Source organism: Coenobita brevimanus, chromosome 1 (genome assembly GCF_032717465.1).
Source record: "Coenobita brevimanus isolate Jiangsu-jjx chromosome 1, ASM3271746v2, whole genome shotgun sequence".
NCBI lineage: Eukaryota > Metazoa > Arthropoda > Malacostraca > Decapoda > Coenobitidae > Coenobita > Coenobita brevimanus.
Genome location: NC_136954.1, coordinates 56,978,229 through 56,993,228, shown reverse-complemented (window position 1 = coordinate 56,993,228; position 15,000 = coordinate 56,978,229). Strand labels below are relative to the sequence as shown.

The window sequence follows — 15,000 nt, the reverse complement described above, 5'->3', positions numbered from 1 at the left end:
AAATAATGCATAAACAACAAATAAATGAAACAGCTAAATAACGAAGAAAGGGAATGAAGGAGGTGAAGAAGGTGGAGGGGGGTGGAGGTAAGTAAGAGATGAAGGGATTAGCCTAGGAGAACGTGGCTGATAAAAACGTAGCTAACAAATCATTATCATCATTATCAACTGATCATTATTATTATCATTATCAACCTCATCATTATCACCATTATCATCATCATCATCATCATCACTATCATCATCAACCTTATCATCATTAATAACATCATTATCACCATCATTATCAACCTCACCATTATTATCATCACTAATATCAAACTCATCATTATCATCATCATCACCACTTCCTGGCTCCATTCCTTTAAAAAAGAAAGAAATGAAAAACTTATAACAATCGGTTCCAATAATTTAAACCGTCTTACCTTCCCGCCGCGACGCCTTCCCTTCCATGCCGTCTCTTCAGTTCAAATCACTAATTCTCTTGGTACGACTAAATCCCTTCGTTATATTCACTGTCACTGCAATCGCGGTACGTTTCGAAGTGGCAGAGTAGTTTAAAAGTCGCTAAATCCTCCATCACGTGTTAGTTCACGAGATTTAAGTGCAAATAATCACCGACACGCGCGCATCACCACCCACCTCCAGGACATAATGTGCACTGCCCAAGGCATCACGCGACACGCGGAGGCAAGCAAATAATAACAAGATCCCTAATGGCAACGCTTCAAATGCTCTAAATCTCACTTATTAAATCCATTAGATACCGCTATTAATTTGACCGCTGATCTCTCCTTGTCGGTAGAGGACATAGTCACAATTTTAAGATTTCTATAAAATTCCTAGATTCCCTACAAAAAGCCGTATAAAAAGGTGAAAATATAAAACTAGACGGCGTTACGGCATCGAAAAGTTGCCAGACAGCGTGATTTCCCCGACGTGTTTACATAATTTTAAATGTCCTTGCTTTTCTCTACCTCAACTATTTAAAGGTCTATAGGCACATGATGAAGGAAGATGTTTAAAGAGAGAGAGAGAGAGAGAGGTGCGTAGAAGCTGGGAATCACGAGGACAAAGAAATATTTATGATTCTCATTTAGTTCAAAACACATTCCTATCACCCAGTTCTTGCTCTAATAACTTCAATCTATAACTCACACAGTCTTTCCTAGATTCACCAGTTAGAAGTGTATTATGCTAGGAAATGAACATGGAAGGTGAGCGTATGTTCTTCCTACCGCTTTGACTGGATTCTTAGCGGAGTTCAACAAGTGACTTATTTAGTATTGGGATTTTTTTTTTTAGCAATGTCTTGTGAATGTAACAGATGCATACGGATGTTTGAACCTGAGAGAGAGAGAGAGAGAGACTTGTGGGAACTGCCAAGCATGGGCCAACTGATCTGATGCAGTTATCCTCTCATTATGTTCTTATAAAAGAGAGAAGAACGGAGGAGAAAGTGACAGGCAAGGAAGAACGGAGAGGAGAAGAGAGGAAGAGAGGGAAGGGGAGAGAAAGTAAAGGAGAGGGAGAGAGAAGGTAAAGGTGAGTGGGAGAGAGAGTGTAAAGGAGAGGGAGAGAGAAGGTAAAGGTGAGTGGGAGAGAGAGAGACGGAGGGAGGGAGGGAGGGAAAGAGGGCAGATATAGTATGCAAACAGGAAATTCTGAAGGCATAGAAGTGCGTTTGGGTGCGTGTGTGTGAGTGTCTCTGCGTGCATGCGTGTGTGTTTGCGTGGTTGTGTGTGCGTGCAGTGTGTGCGTTTATGTAAGTTCTACGAGTGTGGCTGTGTGTGTTTGCATGCTAAGGTGTATATATATGTACATACAGTGTGTGTGTGTGTGTGTGTGTGTGTGTGTGTGTGCGCGAGTTCCCTTTGCATGTCTGTATTTTCATGTATGTACTGTATGTTTTTGCGCGCACACACACACACACACACACACACACACACACACACACACACAACTTCAATACCCACACCTCCATGTCTATTGATCGCTCTATTATTTTTCTCTTCCTTCCTTCCTCTTCCCTCCCTCCTTCCTTCCTTCCTCTTCCCTCCTTCCTTTCTCTTTTCTCCTCCTTCCTTTCTTCCCTCCATCTCTTTCTTCTCTCTTCCTCTATTCTTTCTTCCTCCTTCCTTCCCTTTATTCCTTCCTTCTTTCCTACCTTCCATCCTCCTTCCCTATTCCACAAGCAATATTTTTCTCACACCAAGTTACTTTTCCTTCCTTCTTTCCTTTCTTTCATCCTTCCTTTCTGCTTGCATTCCTCCCTTACTTCTTCCCCATCTTCCTTTCCTTTTCTTTTTTCCGTCATTTCTTGTTTTCTTTCCTTCTTCCTACTTCTTCCTTCCTTCCTTCCTTCACTCCGAATCCAACAACCAAGATCACTCTCTCTTATCTTTTTTATTTCCTTTTTGTCTTTCGTTCCTTCTTTCCCTCCTTCCTTCCCTCCCTCCTTCCTACCAAGCCAACCTCACCAAAACACACGACCACGACCCATCACTCTTTCCCTCCCTTGTTCTGTCCTTCCTTCCTTCCCTTTCTCCTTCATACTCCTTCCTTCCTTCCCTTTCTCTTTCATACTCCTTCCTTCACTTCTTTGTATTCCTTCCTCCTTTCTCTTCCTTTTCCTTCCTTTCTTAATTCATTCCTTCTCTCCTTTGTACTCTCTCCTCTTTTCCTTCCTTTGTATTCTTTCCTTCCTTCCATCCTACCCTCTCAAACAACTCCACACACACACACACACACACACACACACACACACCCTAGGCACTCTCTCAGCAATAATGATGCCAGAACAAATATTAAATGCTGAGTTTTATTTTCTTTTCGACATTTTAATATCAAGTAGGACGCGAGAATATTGCTTTGAATGTTTAGATGTTTTTCTCGTTTATAAATACTGCTTTGAATGTTTAGATGTTTGTGCGTTTATAAATATTGATTTGAATGTTTAGAAGTTTTTTATAAATACTGCTTTGAAGGCTTAGATGTTTAGAAATATTGCTTTGAATGTTTAGATTTTTTTTAAATAAATAATGCTTTGAATGTTTAGATGTTTTTATATTGCTTTGAATGTTTATATGTTTTTGTTTATAAATATTGCTTTGAATGTTTTGATGTATTTGTTTATAAATATTGCTTTGAATACTGTGGTGTATTTTTTGCATCTATTGCTTTGAATGTTTAGAATCTTTTTTTTTTTTTTTAATCATGGTGTAAAAATAGTTTTGAATGTTCAGAAGCCGTGTTTGTTTTTACTTTGCTTATCAATATCCCATCCCTAGATTATGATGATGATGACGGTGGTGGTGGTGGTGGTGGTGATAACGTTGATAATGATTATGGTGGTGGTGGTGATGATGGTGGTGACAGAAATATTCCTTTGAAACTACTAGGGGATGTTTGTATGTATGTTTTCTTTGTTATCTTTATGCATACATTCATACTTAATTACTATTACCATATATTATTATGACAACCCTCTCTCTCTCTCTCTCACACACACACACACACACACACACACACAGTTTCATTTATATACAGTATATCCACAAGCACTTTGTCTCTCTTACAAGCATTTACCCTCCCCCGTCTCTCTCTCTCTCTCTCTCTCTCTCTCTCTCTCATTCACGCAAATATACACATTCATATGTTTCGTATATTATAAAAAATCTCTTACCTTTGCAATGGTGGGGGGTGAGGAGTAGTTGTGGGGGGGCGGGGGCACCGGTGGGGGAGGGGGCAGCCGCAGGAGGGAGGGGAAGCCCGCGGGGGGGAAGGTGGTGGGGGGTGCCGGCGCTGTGCTGTGGAGGAAGAAGAGGAGAACATTAATACTAAGCACGCGATACTCTCACCTACTCTCCTAAGCACGCCACACACTCACATATCACGGAGGGACGCCTTCACATGGTGGCACTGATAGAACTGGGCGGATCGACTGCCTGGCTCTCCAAACGTCCCTCAACTACTTCCCTCTCCCCTAAAAGGATGATGGTGGACTGCAGAAGGATGGTAAATTAAGCCTGCAGTCCACAGGGTTCAGATTTCAGATGAACTTGGGGCAACACGAGCAAGAGTAACATCATCATCAACCAATCAATCATTACCACTATCATCAATCATCAAGTATCATCTTAATCATCGTCAGTCATCATCATCACCATTATCATTATCATCATCACCATCACATCATCATTACCATTATCATCATCATCATCATCATTGTGGCTCTGTGTGATAAGGAATATGAATGGAATTTGCGTGGATCATTAAGACTGCCAATCAGACTGAGGGTTCCGGTGGCTTAATGGTGAGTGAATGAGTGTGTGGCCCAATCGCTGGCAAGGCTGTTGTTTTGCTATCCCTCTCTCCTGTTTTGTTTTTCCCTGCTTTCTGTACTCCACCTCACCCTACCTGTGTGTGTGTGTGTGTGTGTGTGTGTATTTGCTTGCTTGCGTGAGTGCGTGCGTGTGAGCAAAGAGTGAGAAGAAAGAGAGCGGGGAGTCAGACTAATTACACTGGCGTCGATAGTAATTAAGTAACAAAGGCAATTACACCCCAAGCACAGCATATCATTAGCACTAATTACAAGTCGTTTCGCCATTTTCATACACTTTTAATTGCCCTCCCTTTATATACAGTACAGAAGTAATTATATATCTACCTCTTCAGCACGAGGCTTTAAGATGGTGTGGGTTGGGAGAGGGGGACGCCTTCACGTGGTGGCGGGGTGGTTCCAATGCCTGACTACAAATTCCCTCTAATCCATACTACTGCTACTACCTGCCACATCGTCTGAGCATCGTAACCCACTAAACCATCTGGCGCCTCAGCTCACCTGTAGAGGGCGGTGGGGGTCTGTGGGGGTGCGGTGGGTGTGGTGGAGGTGAAGGGTGGTGGGGGAGGGGTGGAGAGGAGGGGCACGGCATATTCCCCGCCTCCCATCCCCCCCACCACACTCTGGTTGCCGTTCCCGTCGGTGGCGTAGTCGCTAAGGTGTCGGCCGATGGTTGCTACGCTGTATTCGGAGGCGGAGAAGCGCTGGTGCCCGTTCTGTGGGGAAGGAGAGAAGGGTTAGTTTTTTGCCTATGGACTGTGCGAGGGCCATCATTATCATTAACATCATTATTATTATTTTCATCGTCATCATTATCGTTATCATCCTTATTCACAACCTAAAAATTCGTTCTATGGAGATATTCATTAACATTTCTTATCATTATCATTAACATCATCACCATCATCATTGTCAAAAACCATCATCATCATCATTATTCTTACCCAAATCGTCATCATCATCAAAATTACTATCACTACCAACATGAACAGTATCACTATCATCGTCATCCGGCACAGCACCAGGTAATAACACCGCTAATTAACCCACACCTTACCTGATTTCCGTTGCCATCTGTCAGGTCACTCAGGTGCCTTCCAATCGTGGCCACGCTGTACTCAGAGGCGGAAATGAGATGGTTCCTGTATGGTTCGTGATATAGTGACCCCCCCTCGCCACCCTCGCCCCCAGCCCCTCCTGCGCCCCCCTCGCCCCCCCTCTGCCCTCCGCCGTCGCCAGCCTGGAGGGGGGGCGGGATCCCGTACATGGAGGGCCCCTGAGAGAAGGAGGTAGGGGTCATGCGGAAGGACTTGAGGTCATAGGCTACCGATGGGGACTTGGGCAGCTGCGACTTGTGCACGGGAGGCGAGGATTTCTTCTTCCGTACGCCGCTCACGTACAGCAGCAGCCCGGCGAACACCAGCACGAACACGCCCACCACTAGGCCGATGAGCACGCCCATGTATGCGCGTGTGTGGGCGTGCACGGCTGAAACAGCGGATACGTCGTCGTGCGGGGGGTCGTGCCTGTCTGCCGTGCGCTCTGCCGGCTGCGACGTGGACCCGCTGTCCTGCCACGTGGTTAGGTTACACGTGCATGGCTCTGAGGACGCACAAGGACACGTACATGGGATAAGCTAGGGAAGGCATAACCTCATCCTTCCATTTAATCCAGTTATGACAATTAAATAACTCGTAATGACATCACTGAATACTGTATTAAACATGTCTAAATTATCCATATGTGAACAATTAACAATTATTCTAGTAGTACACATACATACAAACATACATAAGAGGCATGGATATCGAGAACATAACCAAAATAACAAAAGTATATCATTCCTCTCCCCCTCTCTATCTATGTTCCTCTTCTCCCCCTCTCTATGTCCCTCTTCTTCCGCCTCCCTCTCTTCCCTTCCCTCCCCTCCCTCTTCTTTCTCCCCCATCCACCTACCGCTGTCGAAATACACCTCACTGACGGCCAACCAGCTCCCGGGAAAGTGCACCACCATCTTGACTATGCTCCCGGTGCGGTGCTGGAGGTCAAAGGTGAGGTTGTGGATGCCCTGCTCGAGGCGGTCAAGGCTTACGTTCTTCCTCAGGGGGGTCGAGTGGAAGGTGGTCGAGTTGAAGCCGAAGTGGAACTCGACGTAGGAGGGTACCTATGTGGGAGAGAGAGGAGAGTGAAAGAGAGTAAGTGAGAAGGGAGAGCGAGTGAGGAGAGTGAGTGAGTGTGTAAGAAGGTGAGGGTGTAGGTAAAGGAGAGGAGATGGTGAGTGTGTAGGTGAGAGAGAGAGAGAGAGAGAGAGAGAGAGAGAGAGAGAGAGAGAGAGAGAGAGAGAGAGAATTGCTGACACCTGGCGATTTTATTTACCTTAGGACGGGGGAGACTAAAACAAAGGCGACTTAAAAGGAGGGAAGGAAAAGAGAAAGAAGGAGGGAGAAGAAAGGAAGAGAGTGAGGATCAAGGGGAGAGAAGGAAGAGAGGGAAAGAAGGAGGGGAGAACGAGGGGAAAGGGACAAGGAAACAGGAGTGAGAGAGAGAACGAGGGGAGGGAGAGAAATAAAGAGGGGAAAAAAGAGAGAATGTCTGACACAGGATAAAGGGAGAGAGAGAGAGACAAAAGAAAAGAAGAAAGGGAGGTGCAGACGAAGGCAATAAAAGAGAGAAGGAAGAGGGAGGGTAAATGGTTTGGAAAGAGAGAGAGAGAGAGAGAGAGAGAGAGAGAGAGCATGAGGGGACAAGGATAGGAAAAGAGAAAATTGTAGAAAAAAAAAAAAAGGAAGAGGGAAAGGGGAGAAAGGAAGAGGGTGATCAGAGGAGAGAGAGAGAGAGAGAGAGAGAGAGAGAGAGAGAGAGAGAGAGAGTTCTTGAGTTCCTTCTTAGATATGAATACAGTGAACTACAGACTTAAGATGCCCTCCTCCTCCTTCTTCTCCTCCTCCTCCTCCTCCTCCTCCTTCTCCCCGGCCGGGTGTATCGGTGCCACCACGTGAAGGCTCTCCCAAACCCACCACACCCTGCGGCAATCAGCAGTACAGGAAAAAGGAGATAGGAAATGAAAGGAATAGGAAGAGGGCACGTAAAATGAAAGAAAGCTCATGAGAAAGAATGAATGAAAAGGAAAAGGAGAAAAGAAAGGATGAAAGAAGCAGGAAATGAAGAAAAAAAAATAATGATAAAAAGAGAAGAGAAAATGGAGTCAAAAATAATAAAAATCTAAAAGACAAATTATTATGAAAAAAGAATGGATTAAACAGGCAAAAAAGAGGAATTTGAAAAAGATGAAGATGAAAAATAGAAGAAAAAAGAAAAAGAAAAGAAAAAAAAAGGAGGAAGAAAAAGAAGAGAAAGAGGAAGAAAAATAACTACACGAAAAAGAAAAGAAAAGAAAAGAAAACGAAGAAGAAGAAGAAAAAGGAAGAAGAAGACGAAGAAGAAGAGGAAGAAGAAGAAGAAACAGTTATAGATAAAAACACGCAAATAATAAACAACCAAAATAACAGAGTGAATCAGAGAATATAAATAAGAAGAGGAAGAGGAAGAGGAGGAAGAGGAAGGACAAGAGCGATAAAGGAAGAATCAAAGAGCGAGGAAATGAGAAAGATTAAGTTATAATTAATGGAATAAGGGTGGGAGCGAGTCGGGAGAGAGAGAGAGAGAGAGAGAGAGAGAGAGAGAGAGAGAGAGGCGAAATGAAAGCTTGGGGACAAAAAAAAAAAAAAGCAACAGGAGACGCAAAAATGACCAACAAACAAGAGCGAAAAAAAAAAGTGCAATATCAGAGTCGCAGCCAGAGGGGAGGGGAGGGGAGGGGAGGGGAGGGGAGGGGAGGGGAGGGGAGGGAAAGGAGGAGGGGGTGATGGATTAAAAAGAGAGGGGGAAAGCGGAGAGAGGAAAGGGGAAGGTTAGGAAGAATAAGGGAAGGATGAAGGAGGAAACGGCAGAGGGAGGGGGGAAAGGGGAAGGGGAGGGAGAAAAAGGGAACAAGGGGGGAGGAAGGGGGAGGGGGAGGGACGAAAGGGGAAGGGCAGGGAAAATAAGGGGAACGAGAAGAGAGGAAACGGGAAGGGGAGGGAGAAACAGGGGAAAGAGGATGGAGGTTAGGGGAGGGGAAGAGGAAGAGGGGGAAGGGAGGAAAGAGAGATGGGGGAGAGAGAGACAAGTCTGAGACAGAGGGAGGGAAGTGGAGAAGGGGGTAGGTTAGAGGGAGGGAGGAGAAGTAGATGAAGGAGGGAGGAGGAATAGATGAAGAAGGGTGAAGTGGAAGAGGTGGAGGGGAGAGGCGAAGGAAAGGGAGGAGAGGAGAGGGCAGCATAAATGAGGAAAAGGGAGAGGGAGGGAGATAGGGAAGGAAATGGGGAAAGGGAGGAAAAGAGGGAGAGGATAGGAAAGAGGAGAGGGAATGAAACAGAGAGAAGGAGGGAAACAAGAGGAAAAGGTGGGTGAGAGAAGGAGAAAGAGAGCAAGAAAGAGAGATAGAGAGAGGGAGGGGAAGAGAAGGAAAGGAGGAGGGTTATGAAGATAAGGAGAGGGAGGAGATATGAAAAGGAAGAGAGAAGAAATGGAGAGAGAGAGAGAGAGAGAGAGAGAGAGAGAGAGAGAGAGAGAACGAGGGGAGGGAGGAAAATGCTTAATAAAGATAGGGAAACAGAACAAAGGAGAAGAGGGAGGAGGGAAGAAGGAGAGGGAGGAAGAAGGGGAGGGAAGGAGGAGAGGGAGGGAAGGAGGAGAGGGAAGGAGGAGAGGGAGGGAAGGAGGAGAGGGAAGGAGGAAAGGGAGGAGGAAGGAGTGGGAGGAGGAAAATGGAGAAAGGAAGGAGGAAAACTGGTAAGAAGACTGATCAAGAGGAAGAAAGACAAGAGGAAACAAGAGGAAGGAAGAGGAGGAAAAGAGGAAAGTCGAAAATAAGGAGGAAGAGGAAGGAGAATGGAAAAGATAAAATATTAAAGGAAAGAAGTGATGACTAAGAGGGGAAGAGGAAGGGCTAAAGACAGATGTAAGAGGGATGGAATGAATGAAAGAGGGAGAGAAGAGGAAGAAAGAGTAATGAGAGGGAAGAGGGAGGAAAGAGGAAAATGAGGAAGGAAAATAAATGAAAGGGGATGAAAAAAATGAAAAAAAAGACAAGAGGAAAGAGGGAAAGAAAAAAATAGAAGAGGAAAGACTGAGAGAAAATATCGAAGAGGAAAAAGAGGAGGGGAGAGGAAGAAGAATGAAAGAGGGAAGAGGAAAGGAAGGAATGTAAGATGGGAGAGAGAGAGAGAGAGAGAGAGAGAGAGAGAGAGAGAGAGAGAGATGATAAGGAAGAAGGAAGCAATTAATTAGGGAAGGAAGAAGGAGATTAAACTAATGTTAGGTGTGAGGGAGGTTTTAAAATAATAATAATAATAATAATAATAATAAGAAGAAGAAGAAGAAGAAGAAGAACAATAACAATAAGAAGAAAAAGAAGGAGGTGGAGGGGGAGGAAAGGAGAAGACGAGGAGGAAAGGAGAAGAGGAAGAGGAGGAGGAGGAGGTAGAAGAGGAGGAAGGAGGAGGAGGAAGAAGAAGAGGAAGAGGGAAGAGGAGGGGAGGAAGTGAGATACTGACGATGCTTTAAAGACCAAAACACAAGCCAGAATATTAATGACTCTCTCTCTCTCTCACTTATCTCCCTGTCTGTCTGTCTCACACTTATCTGTCTAACACTCTGTCTGTCTGTCTCTCCCTCTCTTATCTTCCTGTCTGTCTGTCTGTCTGTCTCTCTCTTATCTTCCTGTCTGTCTGTCTCTGTCTGTCTGTCTGTCTGTCTGTCTGTCTCTCTCTCTCTTTCTCCAACAATCACCCTAACTACCCTGACGAGGCAATTAGGTAGTTAGATTCCCCCCCTTTCCTCCACGACCACGCCCCTTTTCTCCCTCCCTCCCTCCCTCCTTTCCTCCCCCTCTCCTTATCTCAATTCCTCCCTTTCCGGCCCGGAGGGAGGGAGGGAGAGATAAGGGAGGAGGAGTGATGAGAGAGAGAGAGAGAGAGAGAGAGAGAGAGAGAGAGAGAGAGAGAGCAGTTAAGGAGGAGGAGGGGAGCAAAGTAGAGAAGCCTGGAGTATATTATTGTGTCTCCATCTCCTTTGCTACCCATTTTCTTTCAAGTACACCCAAAGCCCATTTTCTTTCAAGTACGAGGGAGAGGGTGGAGGGGGGGGTACTCTAAACTCTAATGCCAGAAAAATAGTTCCATTACCATTTATCATAGAGGGAAAAAAGTATTGTATTCTTCTCTCACTCTCGCACTTTTCACAGCACTTTTTATTTAACTTCTTTACGTGCTTAATTCTCTCTCTCTCTCTCTCTCTCTCCTCATTTCTTCCTCCCTCTTGTCTCTCTTCATTTCTCACTTTCTCTTCTTCTTACGCCTCTCTTCGTCTCCTCTTCCTTTCGTAACTTTCCCTGCTCTCTCTCTTTTTTGTTCTTTTCGTGCGGCTCTGTCACAAACACCCTCCAAAGTGCCCATAAGTCTGTTGCTGTTTGCTCTCCTTTGTTCTCTCTCTCTCTCTCTCTCGTATGTGCCTTCTATTTATTCTCTTCCTAAATATACCTTTTAATCATAAGTTATACTCAATGGCTACCTACATATTTTTTTTCCTCTCTCTCTCTCTCTCTCTCTCTCACACACACACACACACACACACACACACACACACACACACACACACGCCATCGCCATTCTTTTCTTCCTGTTTGTCTTCCATTCTCCAATCATTCACCCTTCCTTCCACCCCCCCCTCTCTCTTTCTCTCTCTCTCTCTCTCTCTCTCTTCATCTCTTTTCTTTTCTGTCATCTTGTTTACCTTAATTTCTCCCTTCTTCACCCCCCTTCTCTCTCTCGCTCTCTCTCCTCTCCACTTTTTTCCCTCTGTCTTCCTTCCTCTCTCTCTCTCTCTCTTCACTCATCCATCTTTCCCTCTCTTATCAGCCCATCCACTCATCCACCCACCCTCCCACCCTTCCCTCAACCATCCATCCATCAATCAATCAATTTCTTCTTCCTTCCCGCAGACTCTCTTAAAGTTTCTGAATCCCTCCCATCCTCTCTCAAGTACCCATCCATCCATCTATCAATCCATTCATCCATCTTCCTATCTATCTATTCATCCATCCATCTACCCATCTATCCATCCATCCACCCTTCTAATCATCCATCCATTTACTCATCCATCCATCAATTTCTATACCTTCTTGGATGAATTTCTGTGACGAACTTCCTTTTTCTGCCTTCTGTCTTTCCATAGGTATTTTTTTCCCCTACCCACGTCTCTCTCTCTCTCTCTCTCTCTCTCTCTCTCTCTCTCTCATCTTTTCATCCACTTACTTTCCCTGTTTTACTTTCTTTAATTCCGTGTTTCTCCACCATTTACTTCCTCCTCACTCTCCCCTCCCGCTTACCTTCCTTCCTTTCCACTTTAAAATCTCCCCTCCCACTCTCTTCCTCCCACCCTCCTCCCTCTTTCACCCTCCCTTCCTCTCCTCCTTCCCCACTCACTCCCTCTACCCTTTCTCCCACCCCCCTCTCACTCCCTCTGCCCTATATCCCACATCACTTTCTCTTCCTTCGCCCTCTCTCACTCTCCCTTCCTCCCCTTCTCATTCCCTCTGCCCTCTCTCCCACACTCTCTCTCCATACCTTCCTCCCTCCCTCTCCCCTCTCACTCCTCTCTCTCTCCCTCCACCTCGTACTCACGGAGAAGTCGTCCTCGGTGCTGTGGAAGGTGTGGATGGTCAAGGCTGAGAAGTTCCTCATCACGTCCAGAAAGAAACTCAGCTTCAGTGGCTTCCCCTTCAGTGCCTTCTTCGACCAGCCCACCCACTCCCACCCTGAGGACGGAGAAAAGAGGGGGTTAGGGAGAGTAGTAGTAGTAGTGGTGGTGGTAGTAGTAATAATAGTAGTAGTTGCAGTAGTAGTAGTAGATGTTGTGGTGGTGGCGGCGGTGGTCGTGGTGATGGTGGTGGTAACGACTTAGGAGGTAACTATGACGATGATGGTGGTGGTGATAACAAGTGGTCGTGGTGGTAGTAATTGTGATGGTGGTGGCAGTGGTGGTAGCTGTGATGATGATGCTAGTGGCGGTGGAGATAGCTGTAATAACGATGGTGGTGGAGGTGACTGTGATGATGATGGTGGTAGCCGTGATGATAATGATATGATGATGATGATGGTAACGGTGGTGGTAGCGGTGATGTTGGTGGTGGTAGTTTTGATGGTAACTGTGATGGTGGCAGTAGTGGTGGTGGTAGTTGTTTAGAAAAAGTACAGATTATTACAAAAAAAAAGAGTGCAAATACTGTAATTACAAAAAAAAAAGTACATTTCGCAAAAAACACATTAATCAAGAAGAGGAATTCCAAAAAACTTTTATAATTTTCCGCTGTGGGTTTGGAAAGGGGCAGTGTGTGTGTGTGTGTGTGTGTGTGTGTGTGTGTGTGTGTGTGTGTGTGTGTGTGTGTGTGTGTGTGTGTGTGTGTGTGTGTTGCTATGGAAATATGTTGGCGGTGTATGTATGAAGTAATGTATCTCTCTCTCTCTCTCTCTACCAGTATTCATCTCCCTTTCTCTCTCCCTCATCCTCCCAACGAACACAAAAATATAAAAAAGAAAGAAAGAAAGAAAGAAACTGAGAGATTAAGATTGAAGTGGAGAGAGAGAAATAAAGAAAGGAGCAGAAGAAAGCAAATTGTAAGAGAATGAAAGACAGTGACATGACATGAGAGAGAGAGAGAGAGAGAGAGAGAGAGAGAGAGAGAGAGAGAGAGAGAGAGAGAAAGAGAGAAAGAGAGAGAGTTTGTTGTTGTTTGTTTTCTTTTGAACTATGTTAATTTGTTCCATATTCCTCTCTCTCTCTCTCTCTCTCTTCATCTGCCTCCATCCACTTACTTTCTGTCCCTTTCTCCCTCCTTCTCTTTTTCCGTCTCCCCTTCCCTCCAACAACCTCCCCCTCTCCCTCTCCCCCCCTCTGTCTCTGTCTGTCTGTCTGTCTGTCTGTCTCTCTCTCTCTCTCTCTCTCTCTCTCTCTCTCTCTCTCTCTCACATCAACGTCACGACTAATAACCAAAAAATGAAATTACCCAAAAGTGGATTAGAAACTTCTGAATTAAAGCTTTCTCTATTCTCTCTCTCTCTCTCTCTCACTCACTTTTCTCTCCTCTCACTTTTTTTTAATTCCACGTCACTCTGTCTCTTTCATTTTCTCAATTTGCTTTCTTTCAGTTCTTTCAGGGGATCTTCTTTTTATAATCTCTCTCTCTCTCCACTTCAGTCTTAATCTCTTACTTTCTCTCTTTTCTGCTTGCTCTATTTTTGTGTCCTTGGAGAGAGAGAGAGAGAGAGAGAGAGAGAGAGAGAGAGAGAGAGAGAGAGAGAGAGAGAGAGCAGTAACACTCCACAACACCATTGTTCCCCTTTGTCTGTCTGTCTGTCTGTCTGTTGCTATGGTGACAGCTGTGGGGGAGGGAGGGAGGGAGGGAGGGAGAGAAGGAGGGAGAAGCAGGAGGGGGAGGGAGAGGGGAGTGTGAGCAAGATGGAGAGTGTGAAATGGAGAGGGAGGGAAGTATGAAAGAAGGGAGAGAGGGGGAGGTAGAAGAGAGAATGAGAGGGAGAGGGAGGGAGGGAAGTGTGAGAGGAACAGAGAAGGGAGAGTGTAGGAGGGAGAGAAGAAGAGAGAGGGAGGGAGTGAGAGAGAGATGGTGAGAATGAAGGGAGGAGAATGAGAGAAAGCAAGAGGGAGTTTGTGAAATGGGTGAGAGGAAGGGAGAGAGAGGGAGAGGCAGGGAGTGTGAAAAAGGGAAGAGGGAGGATAAAAGGAAAAGGAGAGGGAGAATATGAAAGGGTGAAAAGATGAGAGTGGGGGGGAGGAAGGATGTCAGAGGAGGGGAGGAATGGAGGGAGGATATCAGTGAGAGAGAGAGAGAGAGAGAGAGAGAGAGAGAGAGAGAGAGAGAGAGAGAGAGACAACACCTTTCATGAATAAAACTGATATTATAAGAGAAACTTCATAGGAACGTGAGAAGACAGTATTAATTCTAACGGATCTACGGAGACGCTGTGGTCAGGTGGTTATGGCAGTGGCCTGGTGTTTGAAAGGACAGGAGATCGAACCCACGAAAGTTAAGAGAAGAATAGCGAGATAAAATATGACATCTCACAAATACACCCCCGCCCTAATAATATGTATTCAATATGGACGGTGCGTATTAGTGCCAAAGGAGTGACAGGTGAAGGTGTGTGATGCGTGGGAGAACTGGTCGGTGTTAGGGAAAGGGTTGTGAACTCTGTGCTCAGTCGTAAAACAAAAATATATGATGATGATGATAATTATGAAAATGATGATGACGATGATGATGAAAATGATGATAATGATGGCGTTGACGATATGATAATGATGACGATGATGATGATGATGATGACTATAATGATGATGGTGATGATTTCAGAGAAATATAGAAGTATGAATTAGAAAGACATGGAGAGAGAGGGAGAGAGAGAGAGAGAGAGAGAGAGAGATTGGAAGGGGGAGGGAGAGAGTGAGAGGGGCGTGTTAAAAGATGATGGATGGCACAGGGGGAGAATAAATGAAAAAAGGGTGAAGAATGAAAAGAAAAAGGGAGAGGAGAGGAGAGG

The 15,000-nt window shown here is 45.1% G+C and overlaps 1 protein-coding gene across 1 annotated transcript in view; it reads right to left on the bottom strand.

Annotated features, from left to right (window-relative positions):
* Positions 1–15,000, bottom strand: part of LOC145398753 (discoidin domain-containing receptor 2-like) — a 105,895-nt gene that overhangs the window by 65,851 nt on the left and 25,044 nt on the right. The window contains exons 5-9 of the mRNA XM_080271586.1: positions 12,067–12,200; positions 6,299–6,506; positions 5,400–5,944; positions 4,844–5,058; positions 3,686–3,809 (exon numbers count right to left, since the gene is read on the bottom strand). Coding sequence (XP_080127712.1) covers positions 3,686–3,809; positions 4,844–5,058; positions 5,400–5,944; positions 6,299–6,506; positions 12,067–12,200 — 1,226 coding nt within the window. The remainder of the gene's footprint in view (positions 1–3,685; positions 3,810–4,843; positions 5,059–5,399; positions 5,945–6,298; positions 6,507–12,066; positions 12,201–15,000) is intronic.